The sequence below is a fragment of the Lithobates pipiens genome, unplaced genomic scaffold (genome assembly GCF_037356315.1).
Source record: "Lithobates pipiens isolate NorthernLeopardFrog02 unplaced genomic scaffold, aLitPip1_a1.2 Scaffold_18, whole genome shotgun sequence".
In the NCBI taxonomy this organism is placed as follows: Eukaryota; Metazoa; Chordata; class Amphibia; order Anura; family Ranidae; genus Lithobates; species Lithobates pipiens.
The window spans coordinates 627,988,199-628,016,022 of record NW_027507758.1 but is presented as its reverse complement, the minus strand read 5'-3'; the positions used below and the strand labels follow the sequence as shown (position 1 = coordinate 628,016,022).

The window sequence follows — 27,824 nt, the reverse complement described above, 5'->3', positions numbered from 1 at the left end:
TCTTATTTTCTATTTACACCCAGTAACCCCCCCGTCATGTCCGTCCTCTTCCTCCGTAGTCACTGTGATGTCTTTTATCTCCAGCAGATGATGATATATTTCTATCCCCATTGGTGGGAGTGGAGATGACCCCATCTCTAAGGATATACAGTACATCCACACACAACACAAGGCCGTGTTCATACTACGAGACGTTTCTCAGGGTTGCAGTTCCTCTGAGCTCCACAAGATGAGATGGTGATCTCACTTCTACCCAGACAGGAAGTCTCTATGGAATACAGACAGGAAGTGATGTCAGATACACACAGGATGTTCCATATAAATAGAGGAGATATTGCTGAATCTGGCAGCAGAGGAGGTAATATGTAGATTAACCCCTTCAGGGGGATCAGTTGATGATTAATATATTTTGCTTCCAAATCTGGCCATACATGGTTAAATTTTATCGTTCATCCAGCGGGATGAGAGAAAACAGAACCGATTCCCCCTCAACACATTGGGGGGGGGGATGGGGGAAGCCTCTCCACTGCACTATTGTATTCTGACAATGGGGGGCGCTCCTCCGCTCTCTCTGTTGAGCGGGAGGAGAATGGAGTTGGGGGAGGAGAAGAAGAGCCAGGCCTGCTTGCAATCCATGGCGGTAAAACCAAATCTACACGGGTTACATGCTTGACGGCCGTCAGAAGGTTCTCCCAGTGGGCAGTAAAAGTGATATACCTTCCCTTCCCTTGTTTGCTAGACCATATGTCTGTGGTCAGATGTATCTTGGCACCGACACTGTGTGCCAGAGATATATTCACTTGCCGCTGAACATGGCCATATAGCTCTGGGATGCCCTTCTCTGAGAAATACTTCCTTCCTGGGACCTTCCATTGTGGTGTTCCAATGGCCACAAATTTTTGAAAGGCCTCTGAGTCCACCAGTTTATATGGCAGTAGTTGGCGGGCTATCAGTTCTGACAAGCCAGCCATCAACCGTTGGGCAAGAGGGTTATCCGGCGTCATCATTTTTTTATGCTTAAACATTTGGCCCACGGAAGCCTGTCTTTTTGCAAAAAAACGTGAGGATGGCATGATGGAAGGAGGAGTGGAGGACAATTGTGAGGAGAGAGGAGAAGTAGAAGACGAGGCTGGACGGTGAGAGCCTGGAGTGTGGCTTTGTGTGTTCCGTTGCTCCCACTGGGCTCGGTGATGGCAGCTCATGTGCCTTCTTAAGGCGGTCGTCCCTAGGTGAGCACTGGGCTTACCGCGACTTATGCGTTGACTGCAAAAATTGCAGATGGCAACATTATTGTCAGCAGTGGACACGTTAAAAAAAGCCCACACTGCGGAGCCATGTGCCGGTGTCCTGGGAGCGCCAGATGTGACCGTACATGGTCGATGACTCGCTCCTGATACATTTGCAGTCTGCTTTGTCCCTCCTGTGCAATCTAAGTTCTTCCTGCTTCTCCTCCCTATCTGCTGGTCCATATCTCCCTCTGAACTCCCCTCCTCTTCCTCTCTTGTGGGCACCCACGTGACATCACTAGACACGTCATCATCGACGTCACCTTCCCCACCGCTATAATTAGAGATCTCGGAGTAGGCAGCAACAGCTGGGACCAACCTCCTCCTTGGGCTGATCTGGGTACTGTCGTCAGACTGCTGAGTGGCGGTTGTTGCTACCTCCTCTTCCTGATCCAATGCCAAGAGAGGCTGCGCATCGGAAATGTATTGATATGGATCGGAAAATAATTCCTGTGACTCAAGCGGAAGGTATATGGTGGTGGTGGTGGTGTTGGTGGTAGTGTCTTTGGGGGTGCACACAGCAGAGAGTGAAGAAGAGGGTGCAGATCGAGAGGATGAGGAGGGTGCAGAAGAGTAAGGCTGAGTGAGCCACTCAACCAAGTCTGGTGTGTCCTTTGACGTAATTGCACGCACCTTCTGCAATTTGCCACTTTGGCTCAAGCCTGTTGCTCCTGCCCTACCCCTACCACCCCTGCGGAAGGGCTGCCTCTTCCTCTGCCTGTCATTTTTTAAATGACCCTGTGACAAAAGTCTCTAGAGAAGTGCAGTATGTATGTGGAAGAAGGTTTATAACACCCCACTTTAATCTGTCGTTTTTGGGGGCCACTGGTCTATCACACCAGTTATAATACTTTTTTTTTATTGCGTTTGTCACTCTTTGTAGTATCGCACTATACTATGCTTTCTATATGTGCAAGTATTTTATACGTGTATTACACAACTATATACTGCACACCAAATAGTAATATTAAAAGCCAGCAGCTATAAATACTACAGCTGCTGACTTTTAATAAATGGACACTCACCTGTCCCGGGTTCCAGCGATGCCGAGGCCAATTGATCGCTCGGCTCTCGGCTGCTGCCGCCACCATTCTAGGTGAGGGAATCAGGAAGTGAAGCGAATCGGCTTCACTTCCCGGCTCCCTACTGCACATGCGCGAGTCGCGCAGTGCAATAGGAAATCTCCGCGCTGTCACTGGGACCCGTGTGGCGGACCCGTGTGACTCCCACGGGTGTCTATGCCTGGAAGTGGGTGTAAATACCTGTCTTTGACAGGTATCTCCACCCCCCTCCCCCCTGAAAGGTGTCAATTGTGACACCGGAGGGGTCCGATCAGCGGAGGTTCCACTTTAGGGTGGAATCCCGCTTTAAAAGGACCTTTGTGGACCTAGTAGCTAGTGATTTGCAGACTGTCCCTCAGTCCCTACACTGATAAAAGACTGCTGCAGAATAGGGCAGCAGTCAGCAGCAGTGCACCACAACCCTATATATTGTACACCTATACCAGTCCTTACAAGGACCTTTGTGGACCTAGTAGCTAGTGATTTGCAGACTGTCCCTCAGTCACTACACTGATAAAGGACTGCTGCAGAATAGGGCAGTAATCTGCAGCACAGCCCTGCACCAGCACCCTATATATTGTACACCTATACCAGTCCTTACAAGGACCTTTGTGGACCTAGTAGCTAGTGATTTGCAGACTGTCCCTCAGTCCCAACACTGATAAAAGACAGCTGCAGAATCGGGCAAGTATAATATTCTTTCTATATTTGGAAGAAAGTATATTATACGTGTACAATCCTATATACTGTACACCTATACCAGTCCTTAAAAGGACCTTTGTGGACCTAATAGTAATAGCTAGTGATTAAACTGACTGTCCCTGCTCCACACAGCGTCCTGTCCCTACACAGACAAAAGACAGCTGCAGAATCAGTCAGCAGTGCACTCAGCAATCACCAGCACAGCAGTGCACCAGAACCCTATAAACTGTACACATATACCAGTCCTTAAAAGGACCTTTTGTGGACCTAATAGCTAGCGATTTGTGTCACTACAGTCTGTCCCTGCTCCACACAGCGTCCTGTCCCTAAACTGACATAAGACAGAATGTAAAATGGCCGCCAGATCAGGTCTGTTTATAAGGTAGGGGGAATGTCCAATTGTCCATGTGCTGAAATGTCTCAATTGGCTGTCCTGTACCCCATGATGGATGTGTCATCATGGGTCAAAGTTCTTTCACACTGTAAACACATATGTCCGCCGGGCAAACAGCGGCAATAGTCCGCCGATTGGGCGAATCTCTAACACACCAAATTAGCCGCAAACCGACCGCCGGGCGAACAGTTCAGCCATCCCTAATTATATTACGTCATTTTTATTGTTTCACTTTAAGCATTATTAAAATCACTGCTCCTGAAAAAATCTTCAATTTTTAAAACTTTTTTTTGCATTGATACATGTCCCCTGGGGTAGGACCCGGCCCCCAAACACTTTTTATGACAATAACTTGCATATTAGCCTTTAAAATTAGCACTTTTGATATTTCATGTTCGTGTCCCATAGACTTTAATGGTGTTCACACAAAATTTTTGCCTGTTCGCAACTTCTGGTGCAAACCGGGGGCGTTTGGCTCATCCCTACACCACACCAGTCATATGTTGACACTGTACTGTACGGGTGACACCCTGATCACCTCATACCAGTCATATTATGACGCTGTACTGCACTGGTGACACCCTGATCACCCCACACCAATCATATGATGATGCTGTACTGTACTGGTGACACCCTGATCACCTCACACCAGTCATATGATGATACTGTACTGTACTGGCATTAGGTACCTGGTGATGAGTCTGACTTGGTAGGAGAAGACCTCTCTTACGACTCTGGTTCAGGGGCCACTGGAATGGAGACAGTGGTCCCGTGAGCACAGCAGGGTAGGAGTGTCTGAGCAGGTTGCAGCAGCTGACGTGAAGTAGAGTGAAGATTCTCCAGGAAGGCTGGAACTGCAGAAGCTGGCTGGGATGACAGCGGATCAGTGACCAGAGGACCAGCGGAGGCTGGAGCAATGGCTACAGAACCTGGATAGGATACAGCACACTCGAGGCAAGGCAGAAGAGTAGCCAGGCAAGCCGGATCAGAATGGGTAGACAAACAGGCAGGTGCAGCAGACTGGACAGATGGCAGGCAGGGGTTCGTCAACAGAGGTCAGACAGAAGTCCATAAGCAGGGTCAAACGAGCCAGGATCGGGACAGGAGAGGTCAGAGCGGTCAGACAGGAGCCGGGTCAGTAAACACAGGATCAAACAAGCAGAAATCAGGAATTTGGGCACAGAGCTGCAGATTAACAGCACCGCACAAGTGTAGCTGTCATCCTTTTAAGGCCATTGATGCCAGACGGCGCTAGCGTGAACTCTTGTGCACACGTTGTGCATGCACCCGTCGCACATGTGCGTGCACCGGCGCACATACACGCGCCGATGCTTAGATCGATCAGCGGCGAGCTCATGCATATTCGCACATCCTGCACTGGTGGATCCCTGACAACTGGCGACACCCTGATCACCGCCACACCAGTCATATGATGACGCTGTACTGCACTGGTGACACCCTGATCACCCCACACCAGTCATGTGATGGTATTGTACTGCACTGGTGACACCCTGATCACCCCACACCAGTCATATGATGACGCTGTACTGTACTGGGGGCACCCTGATCCCCTCACACCAGTCATATGATGACGCTGTACTGCACTGGTGACACCCTGATCACCCCACATCAGTCATATGATGACGCTGTACTGCACTGGTGACACCCCGATCACCTCACACCAGTCATATGATGACACTGTACTGTACTGGTGACACCCCGATCACCTCACACCAGTCATATGATGACACTGTACTGTACTGGTGACACCCTGATCACCTCACACCAGTCATATGATGACACTGTACTGTACTGGTGACACCCTGATCACCCCACACCAGTCATGTGATGACACTGTACTGGTGACACCCTGATCACCTCACACCAGTCATATGATGATACTGTACTGTACGGGCGACACTCTGATCACCTCACACCAGTCATATGATGACACTGTACTGGTGACACCCTGATCACACCAGTCATATGATGACACTGTACTGTACTGGTGACACCCTGATCACCCCACACCAGTTATATTATGACGCTGTACTGGTGACACCCTGATCACCCCACACCAGTCAAATTATGACACTGTACTGCACTGGTGACACCCTGATCACCTCATACCAGTCATGTGATGACACTGTACTGTACTGGTGACACCCTGGTCACCCCACACTAGTCATGTGATGACACTGTACTGGTGACACCCTGATCACCCCACACCAGTGATATGATGACACTGTACTGCACTGGTGACACCTTGATCACCCCACACCAGTCATATGATGACACTGTACTGTACTGGTGACACCCTGATCACCCCACACCAGTCATATGATGCTGTACTGTACTGCTGACACCCTGATCACCTCACACTAGTGATATGATGACACTGTACTGCACTGGTGACACCCTGATCACCCCACACCAGTCATATGACGCCACTGAACTGCACTGGTGACACCCTGATCACCCCACACCAGTCATATGATGACACTGTACTGTACTGGTGACACCCTGAACACCTCACACCAATCATATGATGACACTGTACTGTACTGGTGACACCCCGATCACCTCACACCAGTCATATGATGACACTGTACTGGTGACACCCTGATCACCCCACACCAGTGATATGATGACACTGTACTGCACTGGTGACACCCTGATCACCCCATACCAGTCATATGATGACACTGTACTGTACAGGTGACACCCTGATCACCCCACACCAGTCATATGATGACACTGTACTGGTGACACCCTGATCACCCCACACCAGTCATATGACGCTGTACTGTACTGCCGACACCCTGATCACCCCACACCAGTCATATGATGACACTGAACTGCACTGGTGACACCCTGATCACCTCACACCAGTCATATGATGACACTGAACTGTACTGGTGACACCCTGATCACCCTACACCAGTCATATTGTGAAGGAATGTAATGTACATAATGATAATCAGAAAATGTCTATTTGCTTATGTGTATACATGTTTCTATGCAACTCCTTACTTATTATGTAGTATACAGATTGACTCTGTTTGGAGTTAAAGATGGCGGCTACCTCCTACATCCCACGCGTTAGAAGAATGCATATGAGATAACAGAACCAGCTTCAACCAAACTTCAAGCATCAAGTTTCTCCATTTCTCTTGTATTTTAACCAATAAGATGTACCAATTAGACTGACATAGCAATGACGTATCTTTCTGTATAAAATATCAACACCGCCCACAAATAAATCAGAAGTTAGAAGTAACCTGAGCTGAACGTGTCTCAGAGAGTGTTTACTTCTAATGTGCATGCACATTTATACTTTTTAGAGAGCAGCAGATAACCTTGAACTAGATTGTAGTTCTTATCCATTTCAATTGGTGCCCAGAACGTGGGGGCTCCAGGCTTCAATCGAAGGGAGACTGCATTCCAGGACTGAACGGCTGGCCAAATCAGAGAAGGGGGTTCAGAGCGCAGCCCTAACAGTATGGTAAGCATATTTATTCTTACCACTGTACGACTTCTCTGATTGGGCTGGTTGATTTTGTCTCGTTGGCTCCTTTAGATTGTTCAAAGAGGCAGGTAACTTAATTCTCGCCTGGGGCTGTTTTAACAAACCTGCCAATGGTTTTCTGCTGACTGTATTATATGTTCAGTGTCTGTCATTCTGAAGGACTGCAAATTTAGCAGACTGAAAGTGCAGCTGCAGGTGTGTGTCCATCCTCACCCCTAGATTCTGCCTCTAGTGATGGGATGGAATTCTGCAGGCGTTTATAGACGGGTTACTCGAGGTTGACAGTGTAGGACCTCTGAGGGGTTTCTCAGCTGCGGAAATTGGCAGTCTGAATGAAGGCTTGCTGGAATTGGGCAGTCTTGCAAACGTCTATAAACGGTTTTGTCGGGTGAGCTTTTCCTGAGGGTTTTTCTCAGCTGCGGATTTGGCAGTCTGAATGAAGGCTTGCTGGAATTTGGCAGTCTTGCACCTCAGGTGAGCTCCTCCTGAGGGCTAGCTTTGCAGTTCAAAGAGTGGCAGGTGTAATGTCTTGTCCTAAATGTGTATGTGGATTAATGTTTGACATCAATGTGGGTAGCTGGGGTTTGATAAAAGTCAAACAGCCAGGAGCCTGCAAGGAGACAGGATAGCTGGCAGGGATGTGAGCCCCCACCCTAGGAATTCTTTGATAAGACAGCAGTCAGAGGAGTATTAACCCATTAGTTGCCTGTATTCTCCTCTGAAGCCGTCCGCCGAGAGAGATAGAGCAGAGAATGCTAGCATGTGATATTGTGAAGAGGAGAGAAGATGTTGAAATAGTTAACAAAGTTGTGTTATGTTGCTAAAGAAACATAGAGGAATCCTGTGTGATAAAGAAAATTGGATAAAGGAAGTTAAGAAAGCTGACAATTGTATCACAGAGTTGATGATATGCCGGAACCACCGTGTTATGCAAAAATCTGAAACAGAGGTGGGGAGGTGCAACCCTAAAACCCACTCCCTTCTCACCACTCCAGCCCAAGCACAGCCCAGTCCACTTCCTGCCAGCAGCCATCTTGGTACACCCAAGCCCTCACTTCCCTAATATGGAAGCACTACCTTCACAGGCCGGATATGTTAATGATGAAGAAGCGTCCGAGTGGGAAGACCAACAACAGGTAGCAAGGCCACCTGCTGATTTAACCCCCAATCCGGCTCCAGACTCACAGTTCCGAGAGGATCTCAAACATATGCTGGCAACCATAAGAAACAGTGCCCATTCTCAGCCCCTGCCCCAACACCAGTCTCGGTTACCAGAAGGGGCACTGGTGATGTATGTCGCTTTTACCCCATCACAAGCAGCGGCCTTAGTGACAAGTCTGCCTGACCCAGAAAAACAGCCAATGCCCTTCTACCGCAGGATAGTGCGTATACAAGAGACTTGATCAGCCTATGCCAAATTAAAGCAGGCCATGTCTTTTTGCCGGTCATGCAGGCGGCCCTACTATGATGTCTGCCTGACAAGTGCCACTTCCTACACCTTAGGCATGTAGTTCTGTGCACAACTCCGTGACTGGGTAAAGGAGAAATTGGCAGATCGGTCTATCACAACCCAAGATAAAGGAGAGTCTGTGGAGAAGTATCATACCAGACTCCTAAAGTCCTTTGATGATCTGGGCTTCTCCCACTATGGAAAGGCACACACACACACGTTATCAACTGCTTTTGTCTCAGGGCTCAAAGAGGATATCAGAAAAGGCTTGCTCCCCTATCCTTAGAAGACTCATCTGCTTTGTATTCTCTGCCTCTTCTGATGACATTTCATGAAGCAATAACTCCAAGTTCAATACCACAGGAAGTACTTGACAGAATCCCTGCGTGCCTATGATCCACAGGACCGGAAGAAAACTGTCACTTAACAGGTGCCACCAGTTTCAGTCAAGTTCAAGGAGGGCGCATCATTGCCCCGGAAACCACAATACCCCCCTGTGACAGTGGGGTCACTTTGGACACAGGGTGAATAAAAGAAACCCCCGATATGGTCTGCGATAGCCATATTCAAGGCTGTATATACATTGTATATAGATTGGATGTATACTGTATATGGGGGTTAAGTATCATTACTGTGAGGAATTAAGTTGTTTTGCATTTCTATTGTTCATTTAAGTCTGTCCTTGTGTGTATTGTAAAGTGCCAGACAGACTGGCTGCCAACCCTTTGTGAAAAGATGTGTATTGGGTGGGATCGTTTGAAGCCTAGCAGACGTCAGGATGAGGTGTTGAGTCTTGGGATGTGTGGGTGGAGCTGGGCCCTTGTTCATGTTAAAGCATGTGCCTTGAATTGTGTATAAAGTGACAATGTTTCTCATTAATAAAGTCATTCCTACTACAGAAGAGACAGAGTGCGTCTCGTCTTTTTGCCAGAGGGGTCGGCTCCTATAGGAAAGGGTTGTTTAGCTGTGGACATTGGTAGCGAGTGGATGTGTGTCTAGGAGAGGGAACATCATAAACGGCCTTAACCCCCTTTATATTAGGGGTGCCGTTACACCCCCCCCCCTAAAGTTAGCCCAATCTGCAGCTATTTTGAAGCATGTCAAGGCCCTCATGTCAAATGGAGCCCTGATACCCTGTGCATCTCCATGCAACACACCTCTGTTCTCTAGGAAGAAGAGAACCAGCTACTTGCAGGGGTGTCCCTGACTGCAAAGTACCTCACAGTGGTGGACCTTGCAAATGCTCTCTTCAGTGTCCACCCTCACCCCTCCGGCTGGTACCTTTTGCATTCACCCATGAAAACAACAACATACCTAAACAGTTATGCCAGAAGGGGCACAGAACTCTCCAAGCCAGTTTGCAAAGCTATGGCTATCATCCTTGACACATAACAAGAGGATCACCCGGAAGTGATTCTCCTCCAATATGTTGATGACCTTCTCCACTGTGTAGCTGACTTACCCACTGTTGAAGTCACCTCAGAAAGCCAGTTGTGCTATCTTGCCAAACAGGGTTGCAAAGCCTCAAAGCCCAAATTGCAGTGGTGCTCAACATCTGTAATTTTTCTTGGACAGTCTTGTCCCATGGGACAAGACACCTCGCTGAAGACAGGGTGAAAGCAATCTCCGACATCCCACTGCCACAAGGCCAGAAGCCCCTTCGTTCCTTCCTTGGACTAATTTCCTATTGCAGAGCATGGATTCCAGAAGGCTCCCTACTGATGCAAGCTTTGTATGATGCTCTGAAATCAGCCCCCTTCCAGATGTCTCTTGAAGCAATATACAACTTTGAGGCCTTCAAGCACACCATCTCTGGCGCTAGGGCTCCCAGACTACGACAAAACGTTCAAGCCTTTTGTATCCGAACATCTGGGACATGCTACAGGTGTACTCACCCAATCACATGGCATCTGCCTACGCCCTATAGGATATTATTCCTGTCGGCTGGATGCGATAGCAAGAGGAGGCCCATCGTGTCTGCGAGCTGTCTTTGCTGCACAAGCCTTGTTTGACAAAACTTCATACTTGGTCCTCGGACAATACCTCGTTCTGCTTGCTCCCCATGACATTACTCCCATCCTCGACCAAGATCCAGCCGAAACATCTGTCCACTGCCAGACACTTGAGACTCCTGTGTTCCCTCCTACTAGATGGCATTACTCTATTACATTGTCAAACACTGAAACCTACCACCCTTCTTCCACTTCTCGAGGGGGGAAAGGAGGAGTCGTCGAGTCTTGACTTGTTACCCCATGACTGCATTGAACTAATGCAACTGGAAACCACGCATCTCCCCACCGTGAGTGAAATACCCCTGCAGGATCCAGGTCACCACTGAAAACTCGGTTCTCCACACTGAAACCTTACCACCAGTGATATCTGCACAGATGGCAGAGCTGCAAGCACTTACTACAGCATGTAAATTGGCAGAGGGAAAGAGCCAACATTCATACGGACTCAAGATATGCTTTCAGCATTGCCCATGATTTTGGTGTTATCTGGAAGGACAGAGGGTTCCTGACGGCTGAAGGAACACCCGTGAAACACAGCTCAGCCATCAAGGACTTGATGGACGCCCTGCTTCTCCCAACCCAAGTGACTATTCTAAAAGTAAAGCACACGACAAACTCAACTCGAAGGAAGCTCAAGGCAATCTAGCCGATTCAGCTGCCAAACAGACAGCCAGTGGTCCACGGGAAGTGGACAGCAGGGTGGTAGAAGAAGACCACTCCGTGCTTATCCTACAGACTCTCCCAGTGGACAGAGTTTATCTGAAAGAATTACAGGAAGCAGCAAGTTCAGATGAGAAGGAAAGCTGGAAACAGAGAGGAGGAACTCTCAGAGATGGACTATTCGAGTGCAACAAGAAGCCTTGTCTACCCAGGAGTATGCACCCAGCCGCGGTGCAATGGGCAAATGGAGCTGCCCACTTGACAAAGACTCTTATGAACTCTCTTAGCAAGTACTATGTAGCACCAGGAGTTACTCCATTGACCAACAACATCTGCAGATCATGCACCATCTGTGACAAATGTAACCCAGATCGTACAGAAAAGGCACAGAAGAAGCACTTGGCAAAAGTCCTATACCCCCTTCCAGAGGATACAAATTTGGTTACTCCCAAATACCAAAGGAGTGGCAGATTCGAATACGCCCTAGTGGAGGTGGACACGACTGCCAGGACCACAGCTAAGAAACTACTGAGTGAGATATTATGTAGATTTGAGGTCCCAGAGGTGATAGAGAGCGATCAGGGCCCAGCCTTCACAGCAACCCTTACAAAAAAAGATTTGGGCAGCACTGGGGGTTCAGTTGGCTCTACACACCACTTACCACCCTCAAAGTAGTGGCAAGGTAGAAAGGATGAAAGGGACACTAAAAAAACAGGATGTTAAAGATGGCACAAAAGATTAACATGAGTCGGGCAGACAGTTTGCCCATTGCCCTGTTCAGTGTCAGACACACTCCCTGGGGGTAACATGCCCTATCCCCTTATAAAATTTTGTTTGATTCAGCCCCCAGACTTGGCTGTTACTTTCCACAACAGTTACGGTTGCAATCTGATGTGTTGACTAATTATGTAACTGCATTATCACGAGAATTAACCAAAATGCATGTCCAGGTGTTTTCTTCCATTCCAGATCCTGAATTAGATATAGGAACACACAAACTACTGCCTGGAGATCGGGGGCTGATAAAGAAATTTGTGAGAAAACATTCTCTTGAACCCAGATATGATGGTCCATTCCAAGTTTTGCGGACCACAGCCACCTCAGTCGAATTGGCCGGGAAGAACACCTGAATACATGCTTCCCACTGCAAGAAAGCCCCAACCCCTGAAGACAATATCCCGTCCACTTCATGACGACCATGCTGCATATCCTTTTTCTGTTTGGTCTAGGGGGGAGGCCCAGGAGGTGGCCATCACAAAAAAAATGATAACATAAGTACATTTGGGTATAACTCTTCAGGTATATGTGACCAGCTTTACCTTTGATTACTGTGACATAGTACCTTGTCCGTTTGACTCTTTTTAATGGCAATGCCATTGGTACAGTGACATCCCTGATGGTAAGGATATATATGTGTGTTTTACAGGCAGTTACTGGGGACAGAATTGTGGTTCCTGGGAGGGACAGTGGGTTGGAACATAGGACCAGATTAGAGGGTATCTGGACCGGTGAAAGTGCCCTTGAAAAGGTGATTATGCCCCTCCATATCATAGAAGAAGATACTCCTGATACATACACTGACCCAGCATACAGTCAGAGGAGTAAGCAAGCAGCTCTCTCCGAAAGCTTTGACCCTCATTTGTACATGTCAGAGGCCAAGGGGATCCCTGATGAATTCAAATTCAGGGATCAGGTAAAAGCTGGTTTTGAGTCTTTGATCCCCATAATAACTACTAACAAGAATGTAGATTGGAGCAACTACATATACTATAACCAACAAAGATTTGTGAATTACACTAAAGATGCCCTCCTGGGAATTGCTGACCAGTTAGCCCCACTTCCTACATGACATTCCAGAACCAGATGGCCTTAGACATGGTGTTAGCTGAGAAAGGAGGTGTCTGTAAAATGATAGAAAAAACGGGAACCTGTTGCACCTACATTCCTGATAATACCGGCCCAAATGGTAAAGTAACTTTAGCTATAAAGAAATTAGAAGATTTGTCATTGGAGTTGAAGAAGAACTCCGGTATTACAGACCCATGGGATCAATATTTTAGTTGGATGAGTGGGTCGCAAAAGGTGCTCGCCCAGATAGGGGTAACGGTACTAATAATCCTGGTTCTTTTAGCCCTGATTGTATGCTGTATTTTACCTTTTGTAAAGAAGTTAATGAGCAAGGCTGTAGACAACAGCACACTTACATTTCGCCACCAAGAAGAAGAGGACCCTCTTATGATGGAGGATGACAAACCCTTCACTCCTCTACAGTCACTCCCTGTCCAAAATCTCACAATCCTATAGGGTTATAGGGATAGATAGCACCTGATTGCCCTTCTCCAGCTGTATCGTGGGGGACCCCCATACCCCTTTTATGGCCAATTACTTGTATATAAGCCTTCAAATTGAGCACTTTTGATTTCTCATGTACGGTTCCCATGGAGTTCGCTGTTGGGGGCAGAACATTTACCCTGTTCGGGAGTTCTGCTGCAAACTGAACCAGGGGGTTTTTGGCCCATCTCTAGTGGACGAGTATGATCTCACTCAATAGGATGATCCACCCCTGATATAGTAAACTAAGGGGTCTGTTTACAGAAGATTTGTTGGGACGAAAGTGACAATCATCCAGCCGTTACAAATTCTGGTCTCAATTTACACAGTGAGATTTTCTATGATCCACAGCTCCATCTAGTGACCAAAATACTATGTTGTGCTTTTTAAGGACAGTTCCCGCACAGTCTTTAAGTCATTTTTAACAAAGATTTTTTTAAGATACAAAATCAATCTGTATGACACAGTCTATACATGTGAAACGTATTCACGGAGACAAGTGATCATACAAAATAGTTACATTTATTGGTTGACAAAAGACAAATATTGACATGAAATTATAATATTGATTGCATCACATGAACACCTTGACAATTAATGGAAACACCTACAAAATGGGAGTGTCGTACTTTGGACTTAGTTGTCACCATTATCACTTCTCGGTAGAATCAATAACCTTTTGATAATTGACAATTAAACAGAACGTCTGTATTTCACACGTCCAACCGTTACTATACTGCAGGTAAGTAAGTGGTTAACAATGTGAAATAAATTAGACGTTTGTCAATAAAATTGGCAACTATGCAAAAAAAATTTATAATGAAAATTTTAATTTAGAGAAAAAAAAAATCTAAAAGGCGGTTATTGATTCGGGAGAACGATTTTCAATAATAGAATATTCAAAACATCAATATTTAAGAGAACATACAAGATATAATCAACATGGCATATTTACCCATTCCAAAATGGCTATTAGTGTGGATTGTTGGTTATCAGGATTTTTAAGATGGCAACCGTGGCTTTCAACATGGATTCTCTTATAGAGGAATTACTTTGTGTGACCTCGGAGTTCCAAGGAGCAGGGATCTTCATGAATGTAAAAATATGTATCCATGCATGGTGCATGAGGGTCAGTCTGTCTGGGGGTCTCCCAGTGTCCCCCTCAGGGTATGTCCCTGAGCTCTCTTCCCAATGGCATCTTTCTTGTTTCTTAAATATCCTCTTAAACAAAAAGATCATAAAATTATACAAAGTTCTGCCCAAAAGGTATGTTTTCCCTCCTCATTGGCAGGCAACCTTTCCCAGGAGTCAAATGATTTTAAGGTAATAGCACCTTCAACCACCAGGTCTCTCACATGTGTTTGGTGTTTTATCTATTTAAGTTAATATTTTTTTTATTTCTATAATATGCATTCGTTTTATATTAGGGATGCACCGAATGGGTTTTTTGGTGCCGAAACCGATACCGAAAATGAAAAATACACTAGGCCGAAAACCGATACCGAAACAGCACCGATACCGAAAATGACTGTTTTCAAAAAATATTTTTATACAGGAGATGGTCAGAGACTGGGGACATGGTACAGGAGGTGGTCAGAGACTGGGGACATGGTACAGGAGGTGGTCAGAGGCTGGGGACATGGTACAGGAGGTGGTCAGAGGCTGGGGACATGGTACAGGAGGTGGTCAGAGGCTGGAGACATGGTACAGGAGGTGGTCAGAGGCTGGGGACATGGTACAGGAGGTGGTCAGAGGCTGGGGACATGGTACAGGAGGTGGTCAGAGGCTGGGGACATGGTACAGGAGGTGGTCAGAGGCTGGGGACATGGTACAGGAGGTGGTCAGAGGCTGGGGACATGGTACAGGAGATGGTCAGAGACAGAGAACATGGTACAGGAGATGGTCAGAGACAGAGAACATGGTACAGGAGATGGTCAGAGACTGGCGACACGGTACAGGAGGTGGTCAGAGACTGGCGACACGGTACAGGAGGTGGTCAGAGACTGGCGACACGGTACTGGAGGTGGTCAGAGACTGGCGACACGGTACAGGAGGTGGTCAGAGACTGGCGACACGGTACAGGAGGTGGTCAGAGACTGGCGACACGGTACAGGAGGTGGTCAGAGACTGGCGACCTGGTACAGGAGGTGGTCAGAGACTGGCGACCTGATAAAAGAGATAAGTGCAGCCAGTGTTGCCCCCAGTGATGCAGCCAGTGTTGCCCCCAGTGATGCAGCCAGTGTTGCCCCCTGTGATGCAGCCAGTGTTGCCCCCTGTGATGCAGACAGTGTTGCCCCCTCCCCACCCCTGGTGCATCCCATGGTGGGGGTGAATAGCGCAGGACTGATGCAGCCAGCGATGTCCCTCTGCAGTGAAGAGAGCCGTTTGGTTGAATAGAGCGCCGGGAACATCACAGCTTTAATTTCAATAGCTGTGTGTTCCCCGTCGTGCGCCGTCACACACAGCCCCTCCCCCTTGCCCAGGCACTTTGATAGACAGATCACCCGTCCAATCTGGACAGGTGATCTGTCTATCAAAGTTCCCCGGACAAGGGGGAGGGGCTGTGTGTGACGGCGCACGACGGGGAACACACAGCTATTAGCTGTGATGTTCCCGGCGCTCTATTCAACCAAACGGCTCTCTTCACTGCAGAGGGACATCACTGGCTGCATCAGTCCTGCGCTATTCACCCCCATCATGGGAGGCACCAGGGGCGGGGCGGAGTTCTGCCCCAGGCCCCGCCCCATTTTCGGCTTAATTATCGGCCGTTTTTTCCTTTCGGCAAATTGCCGAAAAAGGGCATTTTCGGCCGATATGTTTTGGCGGCCGAAATTCCGGTGCATCCCTATTTTATATATTTGCCAAAATATTCTGACAGAGGTCCGTTCGGCTAATATACAATAGTAGTACCAACATCCCAGAAAGAGATATCTGCAAAAAAAGTTTGGAGGTAAGGGACTTTTGTGGTACCAAATAATATTGAAAATAAAAGAAAAATATAGTGAAAAAAATATACAAATTTATTTAACACATACTCCACATATATATATATATATATATATATAAAAAAAAATCCAACATTTAATACAGTTCCCTATGGTCTATAACAGGCACCTAATGCATAAACACAGGTGACATTCTATTAGAGACCGACAGAGGTTCCATCCCAATACGTTCAACATGTTTCGCCTTGATCGGCTTCTTCAGGAACAAGGGAGTAGAAGTGTTTATATCACAAAAAGACAATGTGTTACTCTCTAAAATATGCATAAAAGATGAAAAAAAAAAGAGATCAATTAATAATAATTAAATAAATAATTTGTATATTTTTTCACTATATTACTCTTTATTTTCAAAAGTCCCTTACCTCCAAACCTTTTGTGCATATATTGTTTTTATATATGTTCTAATGAATATATCTCTAGTGTTCAGGAATGGTAGTAACCGATATAATAGAAAATATGCTTAACATAATTTTGAATAATCCCCATTGTATAAAAATGGTTATATATATGTATATCAATTAAATCTTTAGTCCATTTAGAAAGGACACAGGTTATTATATATACACACACATATGCACACACACACACACACACACCAATCGAAACCACATAAAATTATTATCTATATGGATACATGTATAATTCGGGTATCCAATCAATATTTGTTTATCTAGACATTAGGGCTGCAACTAATGACTATTTTCATAATCGATTAGTTGGCCGATTATTGTTTTGATTACTCGGTTAATAACCTTAAAAAAAAAAAAAGTGTGGTGTATAATTTAGTTAATATGTAAAGTTTAAAAAAAAAAGGCAATTTATTCTTAAATGTCTCTATGCAGTAGTAAATATAAGTAACCAACTATATGGTTGGGGAGCAAAATATCTAATCCACTCTGAGATTAACAGACAGAAGAGATATACTGTAATATATATATATGATACCGGTACTATTAGAAAAGATATACTGTATATACTATTAGAGGCTATATACTGTATATACATTAGAGAGATATAATGTATATACTATTAGAGGGGATATACTGTATAAACTATTAGAGGAGATATATACTGTATATACTATTTGAGGAATGATATATTGTATATACTATTAGAGGAGAGATATACTATTAAAGGGTAAATCTAGTAAATATCAGACTCATTAACTTTAACCCCATTTTGTTACTGGCCGATTAATCGATTATGAAAATAGTAATCGATTAATTCCATAATCGATTAATTGATTTGTTGTTTCAGCCCTACTAGACATTATTCTTATACAGTTATAATCACGATTATATGTTTTTCATAATACTAATTCGTTGCTAAAACACTTCCAATCGCACTTTCATATATATTTTCTTTATGACAAAATTCTTTAGATCATTAGATACTAAAATTATAATATCTCTTTTGTGACCTACAAACATCACATATAGTTTGAATGACTTATATTCACCGTATGAGTACTTTTAAAATATGTCTGACTTGCATATCCCTCTAACACCATGTTTTGAGATGGACTTTGAGCAGTCCAATAAATGTTTAGGTGGCTTAGCTGTATCCATCAAGTCCCTAGAATTCACACAATAGGTTTTGTTGGACAAGGTGTCAGCTATTGAATTTTGTCTTCATGGTTGTATATTGTCCAAACAGTCTTCACTTGCGCACAATGGGGTTTTCTAGTTAAAGTGGAAGTAAACTCCCCTATCATTTTCAGCCAAGGAAGCTGCCATCTTTGCCACTGTTTAATCTTCAACTGCTATGGTGCTGCACATGTGATTCATTATGACACCAGCCATTGGATGGTTTGATAGTTTGGCTGAGAGCATAGCCAATGTGCAGTTAGCATTCCCGACATGCCTTTTTTTGTTAACTGTTTAAATCGATGGGTTTACTTTCACTTTAAGGGTTATTTCCATGTGATTATTCCCTATGCAGGTTTGGTCTTCTCAATCTAACCAACAAAGATAAGTACACATCTTTTTGTTTGGTGACAAAAGCTACCATTGTTCCAGTCTCTTGTTTCAACACAGGGTTTGTAAAAGTTCCAGATAACTAATCCCCTGAACATTTGGAAACAACAAAAAGTGTGAGATCATGTATTTTGTTTTAAAAGGTCTCCAAAAGGGTAACAGTTCAATAATATCAAAATTATAGTTCATCCACTTTTTGAGGCCTACTGAAATCTCTCATCTCTGACAGAGGATATTAAAATTAAACTACAATCAGTAAAAATAGCACAAAACTGCATTATGGCCACTAGAGGGAACCAAGTAAATCAGTGTATGGAATAAAATACATCCATTCAACAAATAAAAAAAAAATAGACCTCTAATGCCGCGTACACACGACCGGTTTTCCCGTCGGAATAAACTCTGAAGGTTTTTCCAACGGAGTTCCGCTGAAATGGTCTTGCCTACACACGATCACACCAAAGTCCAATTGTTAAGAACGTGGTGACGCACAACACGTACGATGGGACTAGAAAAAAAGAAAGTTCAATAGCCAGTAGCCAATAGCTTCCGTCTTGTACTTGCTTGAGAGCATGCGTCGTTTTTGGTTCCGCATACAGACGAGCGGCTTTCCCGATCGAAATATTTCCGACTGAACCAATTCCTAACATGTTCTGTTTCTAGGTCCGTCAGAATTTTCGAAAACAAAAGTCCGATGAGGCATACACACACAATCGGAATATCCGATGAAAAGATTCCGCCTGACTTTTTCTGTCGGACATTCCACTTGTGTATACGCAGCATAAATGTTCATGAAAACTTAAAACCACAAATTATTTTTCTACTGCTATTAATGGCCAACATGGTACAACACTTCATCCATGTCTTTGGTGATCTCTGATCTCCTTATCAACTGTTTCTTACATGATGGAGATCAGCCATGGAGTATATCTGAGGTGTATATCAGGGTGTGCTTCTTCCCCACATGAGAGCTGTGATGTCCAACAACATTCATATAGAAGACATTTCCCGCACTCAAGGCACTAATACACCTCGAAGGTTGTGTGGGATCCCTGATGTACAGGAAGACAGGACTTCAGTGAGGAACAATTCCCTCACTCAGGACAGGAATACGGCTTCTCCTTCGTGTGAGATATCTGATGTCTACAAAGACTGGACTTCTGTGAAAAACATTTCCCGCACTCAGGACAGGAATAAGGCTTCTCCCCCGTGTGAGATCTCTGATGAGTGGAAAGATTTGACTTCAATGAAAAACATTTCCCGCACTCAGGACAGGAATACGGCTTCTCCCCTGTGTGAAATCTCTGATGTCTGTAAAGACCGGACTTCTCTGAAAAACATTTCCCGCACTGAGGACAGGAATATGGTTTCTCACCCGTGTGAGATCTCTGATGTCTGTAAAGATGAGACTTGTCTGAAAAATATTTGCCGCACTCGAGACAGGAATATGGTTTTTCCTCCATGTGAGATCTTTGATGTCTGTAAAGATTGGACTTATCTGAAAAAAAATCTCCGCACTCAAGACAGCAGTATGGATTCCAACCTGTGTGAGATTTTTTATGCACATCAAGTTTGGATTTAGAATGGAACTCAGTACAGGAAAACCTCTGATCTGTTGTTGGAAGGACGGCACCGTCCCTCACAGTCTGAGGTTCCTCAGGATAAGAGGAATACGATGGTCCATCTACACTGTGTGGTGCCGGATGGACATTTGAGGTAATCGGGTTTTCTCCTGGACTATACTGTGTGATGTCCTCATCTTCTACTTTACAGTCTGGAGACAAAGTGAGACAATCCTCTGAGGTTTTCCTCATCTCCCGTCCATCTACTAAAATAGAAATAAAAAGATTATTACTAGACATGAGCAGATTGGTTCCCCTAAACTAGGACTCCCCCCCCCCCCCACATCAGTCAGCTTTGTCTCTGAGGATCTTACAATTCCACTAGGGGTGCAATGGATCGGCACCGATCCGTGATCCGAACGGGTCATCCCGCTCAGATCGGCACACGCCGCGCTCTGCGGTCTCGGCCATGGCTTCGGCCTAGTTCCGGAGCGGCGCCCATCTTGGTGCAGCCATCGCCGTTTACAATGTGATGGCTCCATCAAATGACGGATCGATCACTTGTAAACAAACTGGCATAAAGATGACGGTGGTTCCTCTCTCCCCTCTCTGTACAAATCTGTACAGTGGAGGGGAGAGATCGAATGGCAGCAGCGCTGTGGGCTGCATCTGTAGTGCCCACAGCGCTGCTCTGTGACAATTGCAGTCACAGCCATTCCTCCATACTCTGCAATATCCTGCCAATACCTTGCCAATACTCTGCCATACCCAGCCGATATTACATTGGGGGAGATGTATATTACAGTGGGGAGATTGTGGATATTCCAGTGGGGACTATATGGTGGTGGAATTTTCACAGGTGTTTGCAAATTCAATTTTTATTTGCTGATCCGAAAAATGATCCGATCCGTGACTCTGATCCGAGGAACGATCCGATCCGTGAGTTTTTTGATCTGTTGCACCCCTAAATTCCACCCTCAAGGTAACTAGTAAATGGATCCTCTGATCTCCTACCAGATCATTTCTTTATTCATGGACCTTAGTCAGAGAGTGAGGAAACAACGAGAACTGTCTTTTATAGGAGTGACAGTGATGAGGGGATTATAGGACGAGTGTCCCCACCCCCTCTATCACTCATTGCCATCTTTCTAACACAAGAAGTCCTGCACTTCCTTCTTTTAGTCCATGATTTAGTCATGAATAACAGCTGTGCTGAGTCCCACCAGAGATCAAGAAGTGGGGAAGACCTGGACAATGAACACAGAAGTGAAATAGAATGCTTTAGGAGTATATTAAACAAAGGTATCAAACAGTGCATTACAATGGGAAATAAATATAGAAGAGCAAAGAATAAACCAGGTTGGCTAAACCGTAATGTGAATAGCCTCATTAAGTTGAAAAATATGGCCTTTAAAAAAATAAAAAATAAATAGGTCACCATCAGCATTCCAACACTACAAGGAATGCAATAAGTGTAAAATGGCAATCAGGATGGCTAAAAAAAAAAGATTACAAAAGACATATAGCAGAAGAGAGTATTAAAAACCTAATTTTTTTTTTAAATTATATTTACAGTAAAAATGCAAAATCAGAACACATTGCACACACAAAAGATGAGGATGGTTACGGATAACACAAAGAAGGCAACTGTACTAAATGCCTTCTTCTCCTCAGTTTTTACGTGAGAAAAAATAAGGGTTTACTGACTACAACTGTAGTGTTAGTGACAACGCAGGAATACCCTTCTGGCTAATATGGATGGGCTTTATGTTTGGGTCGAACATGAGTTCAACTCGAACATTGGCTGTTCGCCCATTCACCGAATATTAAACAATTTGGGGTGTTCGTGGCAAAATCGAAAGCCGCGGAACACCCTTTATAAGTCTATGGGAGAAATCAAAAGTGCTAATTTTAAAGGCTTATATGCATGGTATTGTCATAAAAAGGGTTTGGGGACCCGGGTCCTGCCCCAGGAGACATGTATCAATGCAAAAAAAGTTTTAATAACGGCTGTTTTTTCGGGAGCAGTGATTTTAATAATGCTTAAAGTGAAACAATAAAAGTATATTCCTTTAAATTTCGTACCGGGGGTGTCTATAGTATGCCTGTAAAGGGGCGCATGTTTCCCGTGTTTAGAACAGTCTGACAGCAAAATTACTTTTTGAAAGGAAAAAAAATCATTTAAAACTGCTCGCGGCTATAATGAATTGTCGGTCCGACAATACACATAAAAGATCATGGATAAAAACGGCATGGGATTTCCCCACGGGGGAACCCCCGGACCAAAATGAAAAAAAAATGCGTGGGGTCCCCCTAAATTCCATACCAGGCCCTTTAGGTCTGGTATGGGTATTAAGGGGAACCCTGCGCTAAAATTGAAAAAAAAAAAAAACTGGCGTGGGGGTCCCCCTCAAAATCCATACCAGGCCACAGGAAAAGAGGGACGAGAGAACGTGACCATGCAACCTGACAGGCCACAGGAAAAAAGGGATGAGAGGGCGCGCCCCCCTCCTGAACCATACCAGGCCACATGCCCTCAACATTGGGAGGGTGCTTTGGGGTATGGCCTCAGAAGAAGGGCCTCATCCCCACAACCCTTGCCCGTGGTTGCGGGGGTCTGAGGGCGGCGGGCTTATCGGAATCTGGAAGCCCCCTTTAACAAGGGACCCCCAGATCCCACCCCCCCATGTGAATTGGTAATGGGGTACAAATGTACCCCTACCATTTCTCAAAAAGGTTAAAAAAAAAAAAAACACAAGAGACGGTTTTTGACAAGTCCTTTATTTCTTCTTCTTTCCACTTCTTCTTCCATTTTCTTCCTCCGCTCTTCTCGTCCCACATCTTCCCCGCTCCGTCCGCACGATCCACCTCAGTGGGAGTCTTCCGCTGTGTGATGCTTCAGTTCTTCTGACACTTCTTATATAACGGAGGGCGGGCATGGGGTTCTCCTTAATATCCATACAAGACCTGAAGGGCCCGATATGGAATTTAGGGGGACCCCCATGCATTTTTTTTTTAATTTTGGTTCAGGGTTCCCCTGTGGGGAAATCCTATGCCGTTTTTATCAATGGCATTTTGTGTGTATTGTCGGACCGACAATTCATTAGAGTAGTTTCAAATGAAATTTTTTCCTTTAGAAATGTAATTTTGCTGTCAAACTGTTCTAAACACGGGAAACAAGCGCCCCTTTTCATACTCTACACCCCCCCGGTACAAAATTTTAAGAATATTACACTTTAAGCATTATTAAAATAACTGCTCCCGAAAAAACTGCAGTTTTTTAAAACTTTTTTTGCATTGATACATGGCCCCTGGGGCAGGACCCGGGTCACCAAACACTTTTTATGATAATACCAGACATATAAGCCTTTAAAATTAGCACTTTTGATTATTCATGTTCGTGTCCCATAGATTTTAACGGTGTTCGGATACATTTTTTGCCTGTTCGCATTTTCTGGATGCGAACCGAACCTGGGGGTGTTCGTCTCATCCCTAGTGGCTAACAGAGAGTGGAGACCAGGAAAGACTTAATAAACGTAACAAATAAATCAAAGGGACCAGATGGCTTACACCCAAGAGTCCTTAGAGAACTTAGTCAAGTTATAGCCAGGCCATTGTTCCTAATCTTTATGAACAGCATACTGACAGGATTGGTACAAGCTGATTGGAGAAAAGCCAACGTGGTACCAATATTCAAAAAAGGGCAGAGAGAAAACCCTGGGAATTACAGGCCAGTCAGCCTAACATCAATAGTGGGTAAATTATTGGAGGGGAATAAAAAATTAAAAAAAAAAAATTATTGGAGGGGATGATTAGGGACCATATCCAAAGATTTACTGAGGAAAAAATATCATTAGCGGTAATCAGCATGGGTTTACGAGAGGACATTCCTGCCAGACCAATCTTCTAAGGTTCCACGAGGAAGTGAGCTGCCATCTATACAGGGTAAGGCCTGTGGATTTAGGGTATCTGGATTTTGCAAAAGCATTTGATACAATCCCCCATAAACAGTGGCGTAACTAGAACCTTCAGGGCCCCGATGCAAGAAACCATGAAGGGCCCCCCTGAACCCCAGCCAGGGCCCTTCCCTCCGAGTCTGGCAGTGGCACTCCAGGGCGTGGTCACAGGTATGACCTTTGTGAGCCCTGTAGTTCCACCACTGGTATCAGTAGTTTTTTTTATTAAATTTATTTTTTATTTTTAGGTGCCCCATTGGGGGACTGTCCCTAGGAAGGAGGGGGAAGAAGAGTCCCCAGAAGAGATGAGGTCCTTTTCTCCAGGGCATATGAAGTTACTGCCCCCAGGTGAGAAGGGGTCCCTGTTCCCAGGGGAGATGGGGGTCCCTGTCCCCACGTGAGAAGGGGTCCCTGTCCCCAGGGGGAGATGGAAGGGGTATATAATGGTCTGTGGGGGATGGGGTCCTCTCACTCACCATGACCAAGCTGCAGGCCGCGCACTCATCCATGTTCGCCTGGGCTCCATCCAGTGTGCTGGACGGGTGATTAGCATATCTCCCAGAAAGACCTTTCATCATCTGTGTATGACGGGGAGGAGGGGGGCTGGCAGACAAGCCTGCAGTGTCCTCCGGGGGGCTCTCATAGGGCTGCACTGCATCTGTGTGCTTAAAGTTTGTTTACCCGGGAGAAGTATGCAGTGCAGTGTGGGCCGGACTCAGGGGGGGTGGGACTCTGGCTGGGGAGAACAGACATCGGACTGAGCGGCAATGCATGGAGCAGGAGAGGGGTACTCCGAGGCCGAGGACACAGGTCATGCGGGGAATGCACAACTAAAGAGCAGCCAGTGTGATAGTCGAGCATGGAGCTCTGCTAGTCACCCTCCACCTCCAGCCACCCGTGTGCATAGTGCACTGGTACCCCTAGCTGCCTATGCTGCTGCTGGCCATATGTAGAGGGGGCTGCATGGGCCCCCTGCATCACAGGGCCCGGATGTGGTCGCGACTGCTGCACCCCCTATAGTTACGCCCCTGCCCATAAACGCTTAATATACAACCTGAGCTCTGCAGGCATGGACTGTAAGGTTTGTGCTTGGGTAAAAAACTGGTTACAGGGACGGGTTCAAAGAGTGGTGATAAATAACATGTACTCAGACTGGTCTGGAGTGGCGAGTGGGGTACCCCAAGGTTCCGTCTTGGGACCAATTCTATTCAATGTATTCATTAACGATATAGAGGGTGAGATATCTAGTTCAGTCTCAATTTTTGCGGATAAAAACAAAGAGAAGCAGAGTAATAAACTCCCATCAGGATATAGAAAGTTTGCAGAATGACTGCAATAAGATAAAGGAGTGGGCAGACAAATGGCAAATGAGGTTTTATGTGGAGAAATGTAAAGTAATGCACTTGGGGGCAAAAAAGGGTCCTTTCACATGAGACGGATCCGTGATGATTCGCCCCGTGAGCATCCGCTCCGTCGATCCCCGCTGAGCAGAAAGATGACAGGTCTGTCTCTGCACACTGCGCAGGGACGGACCTGTCAGAGCACCGCTCTCCCCTATGGGGGATCGGATGAGGACGGACTGCAGAGTCCATCGTCACCCGATCCGATGATGGTTTTTCCTCCATCACACTTTTTTGGATCAGGTTGGATGTCAGCGGACATGTCACTGCTGACATCCGACGCTCCACAGAGGTCTATGGAGCATCTGTTCAGGTCCACCTAGAAAACTGACAGGCGGACCTGAACGGTTCCTTCGTGTGAAAGAGGCCATAAATGCAAACTATTCATTAGGTGGAGAACCGCTGAGAGAATCAAAGATAGAGTAGGATCAAGGGGTCCTAATAGATGACACAGATTGAGCAATAGCATGCAATGTCACACTGCAGCTACCAAAGCTGACAGAATATTAGCATGTATAAAAAAAAAAAAAAAAAAAAAAAAGGGAAGAGAGAGATATACTCCAGGGACAAAACTATAATTCTGCCACTTTATAAAACGTTGGCCCGGCCTCATCTGGAGTATTCTGCCCAGCTCTGGTCACCAGTCCTCATAAGGGATGTGCTGGAACTGGAGCAATTCCAAAGAAGAGCAAAAAAAAAGGGGGGGGGGAGTGGGGACTGGAGGACCTTAATTACGAGGAACGAGTGCAGACACTAAATTTATTCTTTCTGGAGAAGAGACGCTTGAGAGGAGATATGATAGCAATCTACAAATACCTCAATGGCGATCCCAGCATAGGAATTAAACTATTCAGTCCCAGGGAGTGTAAGAGGACACGGGGGCCCCACGTTGAGATTGGAAGAGAAGCGGTTTAACCTTAAACTGCACAGAGGGTTCTTCACTATCAGGGCAACAAGGATGTGGAACGGTATAGATATTTTTAAAAGACTCTTGGATGTATATCTTAAAGAACACAACATACAGGGATATGGGAAATAATTCTAGACACCGACACATATACAACTACACAGGTCGAACTGGATGGACTATTGTCTTTTGACCTACTATGTAACTATGTAGGATGGGGGGAGAACAACCAAGATGAAGACTGGACTGATCCTGAAGACCCCCATCATTGGGTTATTGACTCCTCCCTCATTATCACTTTCTGTTTAAGGTACCAAAGTTGGAGGAAGTGATCACATTATTATCAACATGTAAAAGTCTGTGCTCCTATCAAATCATCAGATATAAAATGTCCAGCTGGTAGACAACGGCTGTGTAGCACCCTCTTAGTTAGGTGCTAGGCTTAGTAGAGAGTTAGTGTATTATAGTTTTGTTGTTCTACTGAACAAAGAGCTGTAATCGTTTAGTAATGCCTGCTCAAGTGCTGCAAGTCCTGCCTCTGGCTTCCTCTGTAACCTAGGAAGGTTCTAGGTAAATAGGTAGAAGCTATGCAGAACACAGTATGAAAATAATACCACTTCAGCCAATCACAGGGAGGGTGACCCTGAAGGATGCTGGGAGAGGGTATTTATTTTTTTGGCACACTAAGCCCTGGGTCTCTCCAGGAGATGATTGCACCAGCCCAGGAGAGAGGACACGCTGTCCTCCGGGGAAGCCTGCTGCCATGCGGCCTCAGGTTTTTTTTTTTGGTTTTTTTTCTGAAAGCCGGAGGCGTGCAAAACACACTCAAAAACTTGACCAGGTGCATAAAAAATGTGCACACACATAAAGAGTGACACAAAAAAGTGCAGACGGGTACACAAGCCCTCGAAAATGAGAGGGCCTTGTCCTGAATCCCCCGGGGCGTTAGGCTCCTGACAGGGACAAGGACACTTAAAACTTGGTCTTCTTGGCCGAAACCAGTCAGACCCCATTCTTTGGAAGGTCTGCCAAAACAGACCCACCCAAATACTAGGTGAGGCTCCCCCGAAGGGAGACCCCAACCCTAAGGAAGAGGGTGAGCTAAGCCAGAAGGCCATGTCCACCCCCTCCCCAACTTTCAGGACAGGCCCTGGGACCTGTGATCCTACTCGTCACAGCAAACAGTAAAAGTGACAAACAAAGACGTGACACACAATAAAGTAAATAAAAAGTGGGGAAGGGATAGTGGAGAGGAGAGTGAAAAGGTGGCCATTGTGTAAAACAATGACCAGGCCCTCCGGCCAGGAATAAAAAATTCCTCTGGTCTCAGCCAAAAGACCCGGCCCAAGAGGCAGGTGCTAAAAAAGCGTGCTATTGGTGCAGTGACTTTGGTGTCCAAAATCAATGTGACCCTCACTCACAGCGATTCTTAGGCACCCCTGGACTGCCACTCCAGGGGCACATACTCCATAGGCTTTCAAGACCACCCTGACCCACGGTCCGGACCACAGCAGCCCCCACACAAGGCAGGAATGCATGGAGATCAGGAAGCTTGCGATAGCCCTTTGCCATCAGGCTCCACCGTCGCTCCCA

The 27,824-nt window shown here is 45.6% G+C and overlaps 1 protein-coding gene across 1 annotated transcript in view; it reads right to left on the bottom strand.

Annotated features, from left to right (window-relative positions):
• LOC143989920 (uncharacterized) overlaps positions 1–27,824 on the bottom strand; it is a 123,279-nt gene that overhangs the window by 89,990 nt on the left and 5,465 nt on the right. The window contains exon 9 of the mRNA XM_077490192.1: positions 19,518–20,234. Coding sequence (XP_077346318.1) covers positions 19,518–20,234 — 717 coding nt within the window. The remainder of the gene's footprint in view (positions 1–19,517; positions 20,235–27,824) is intronic.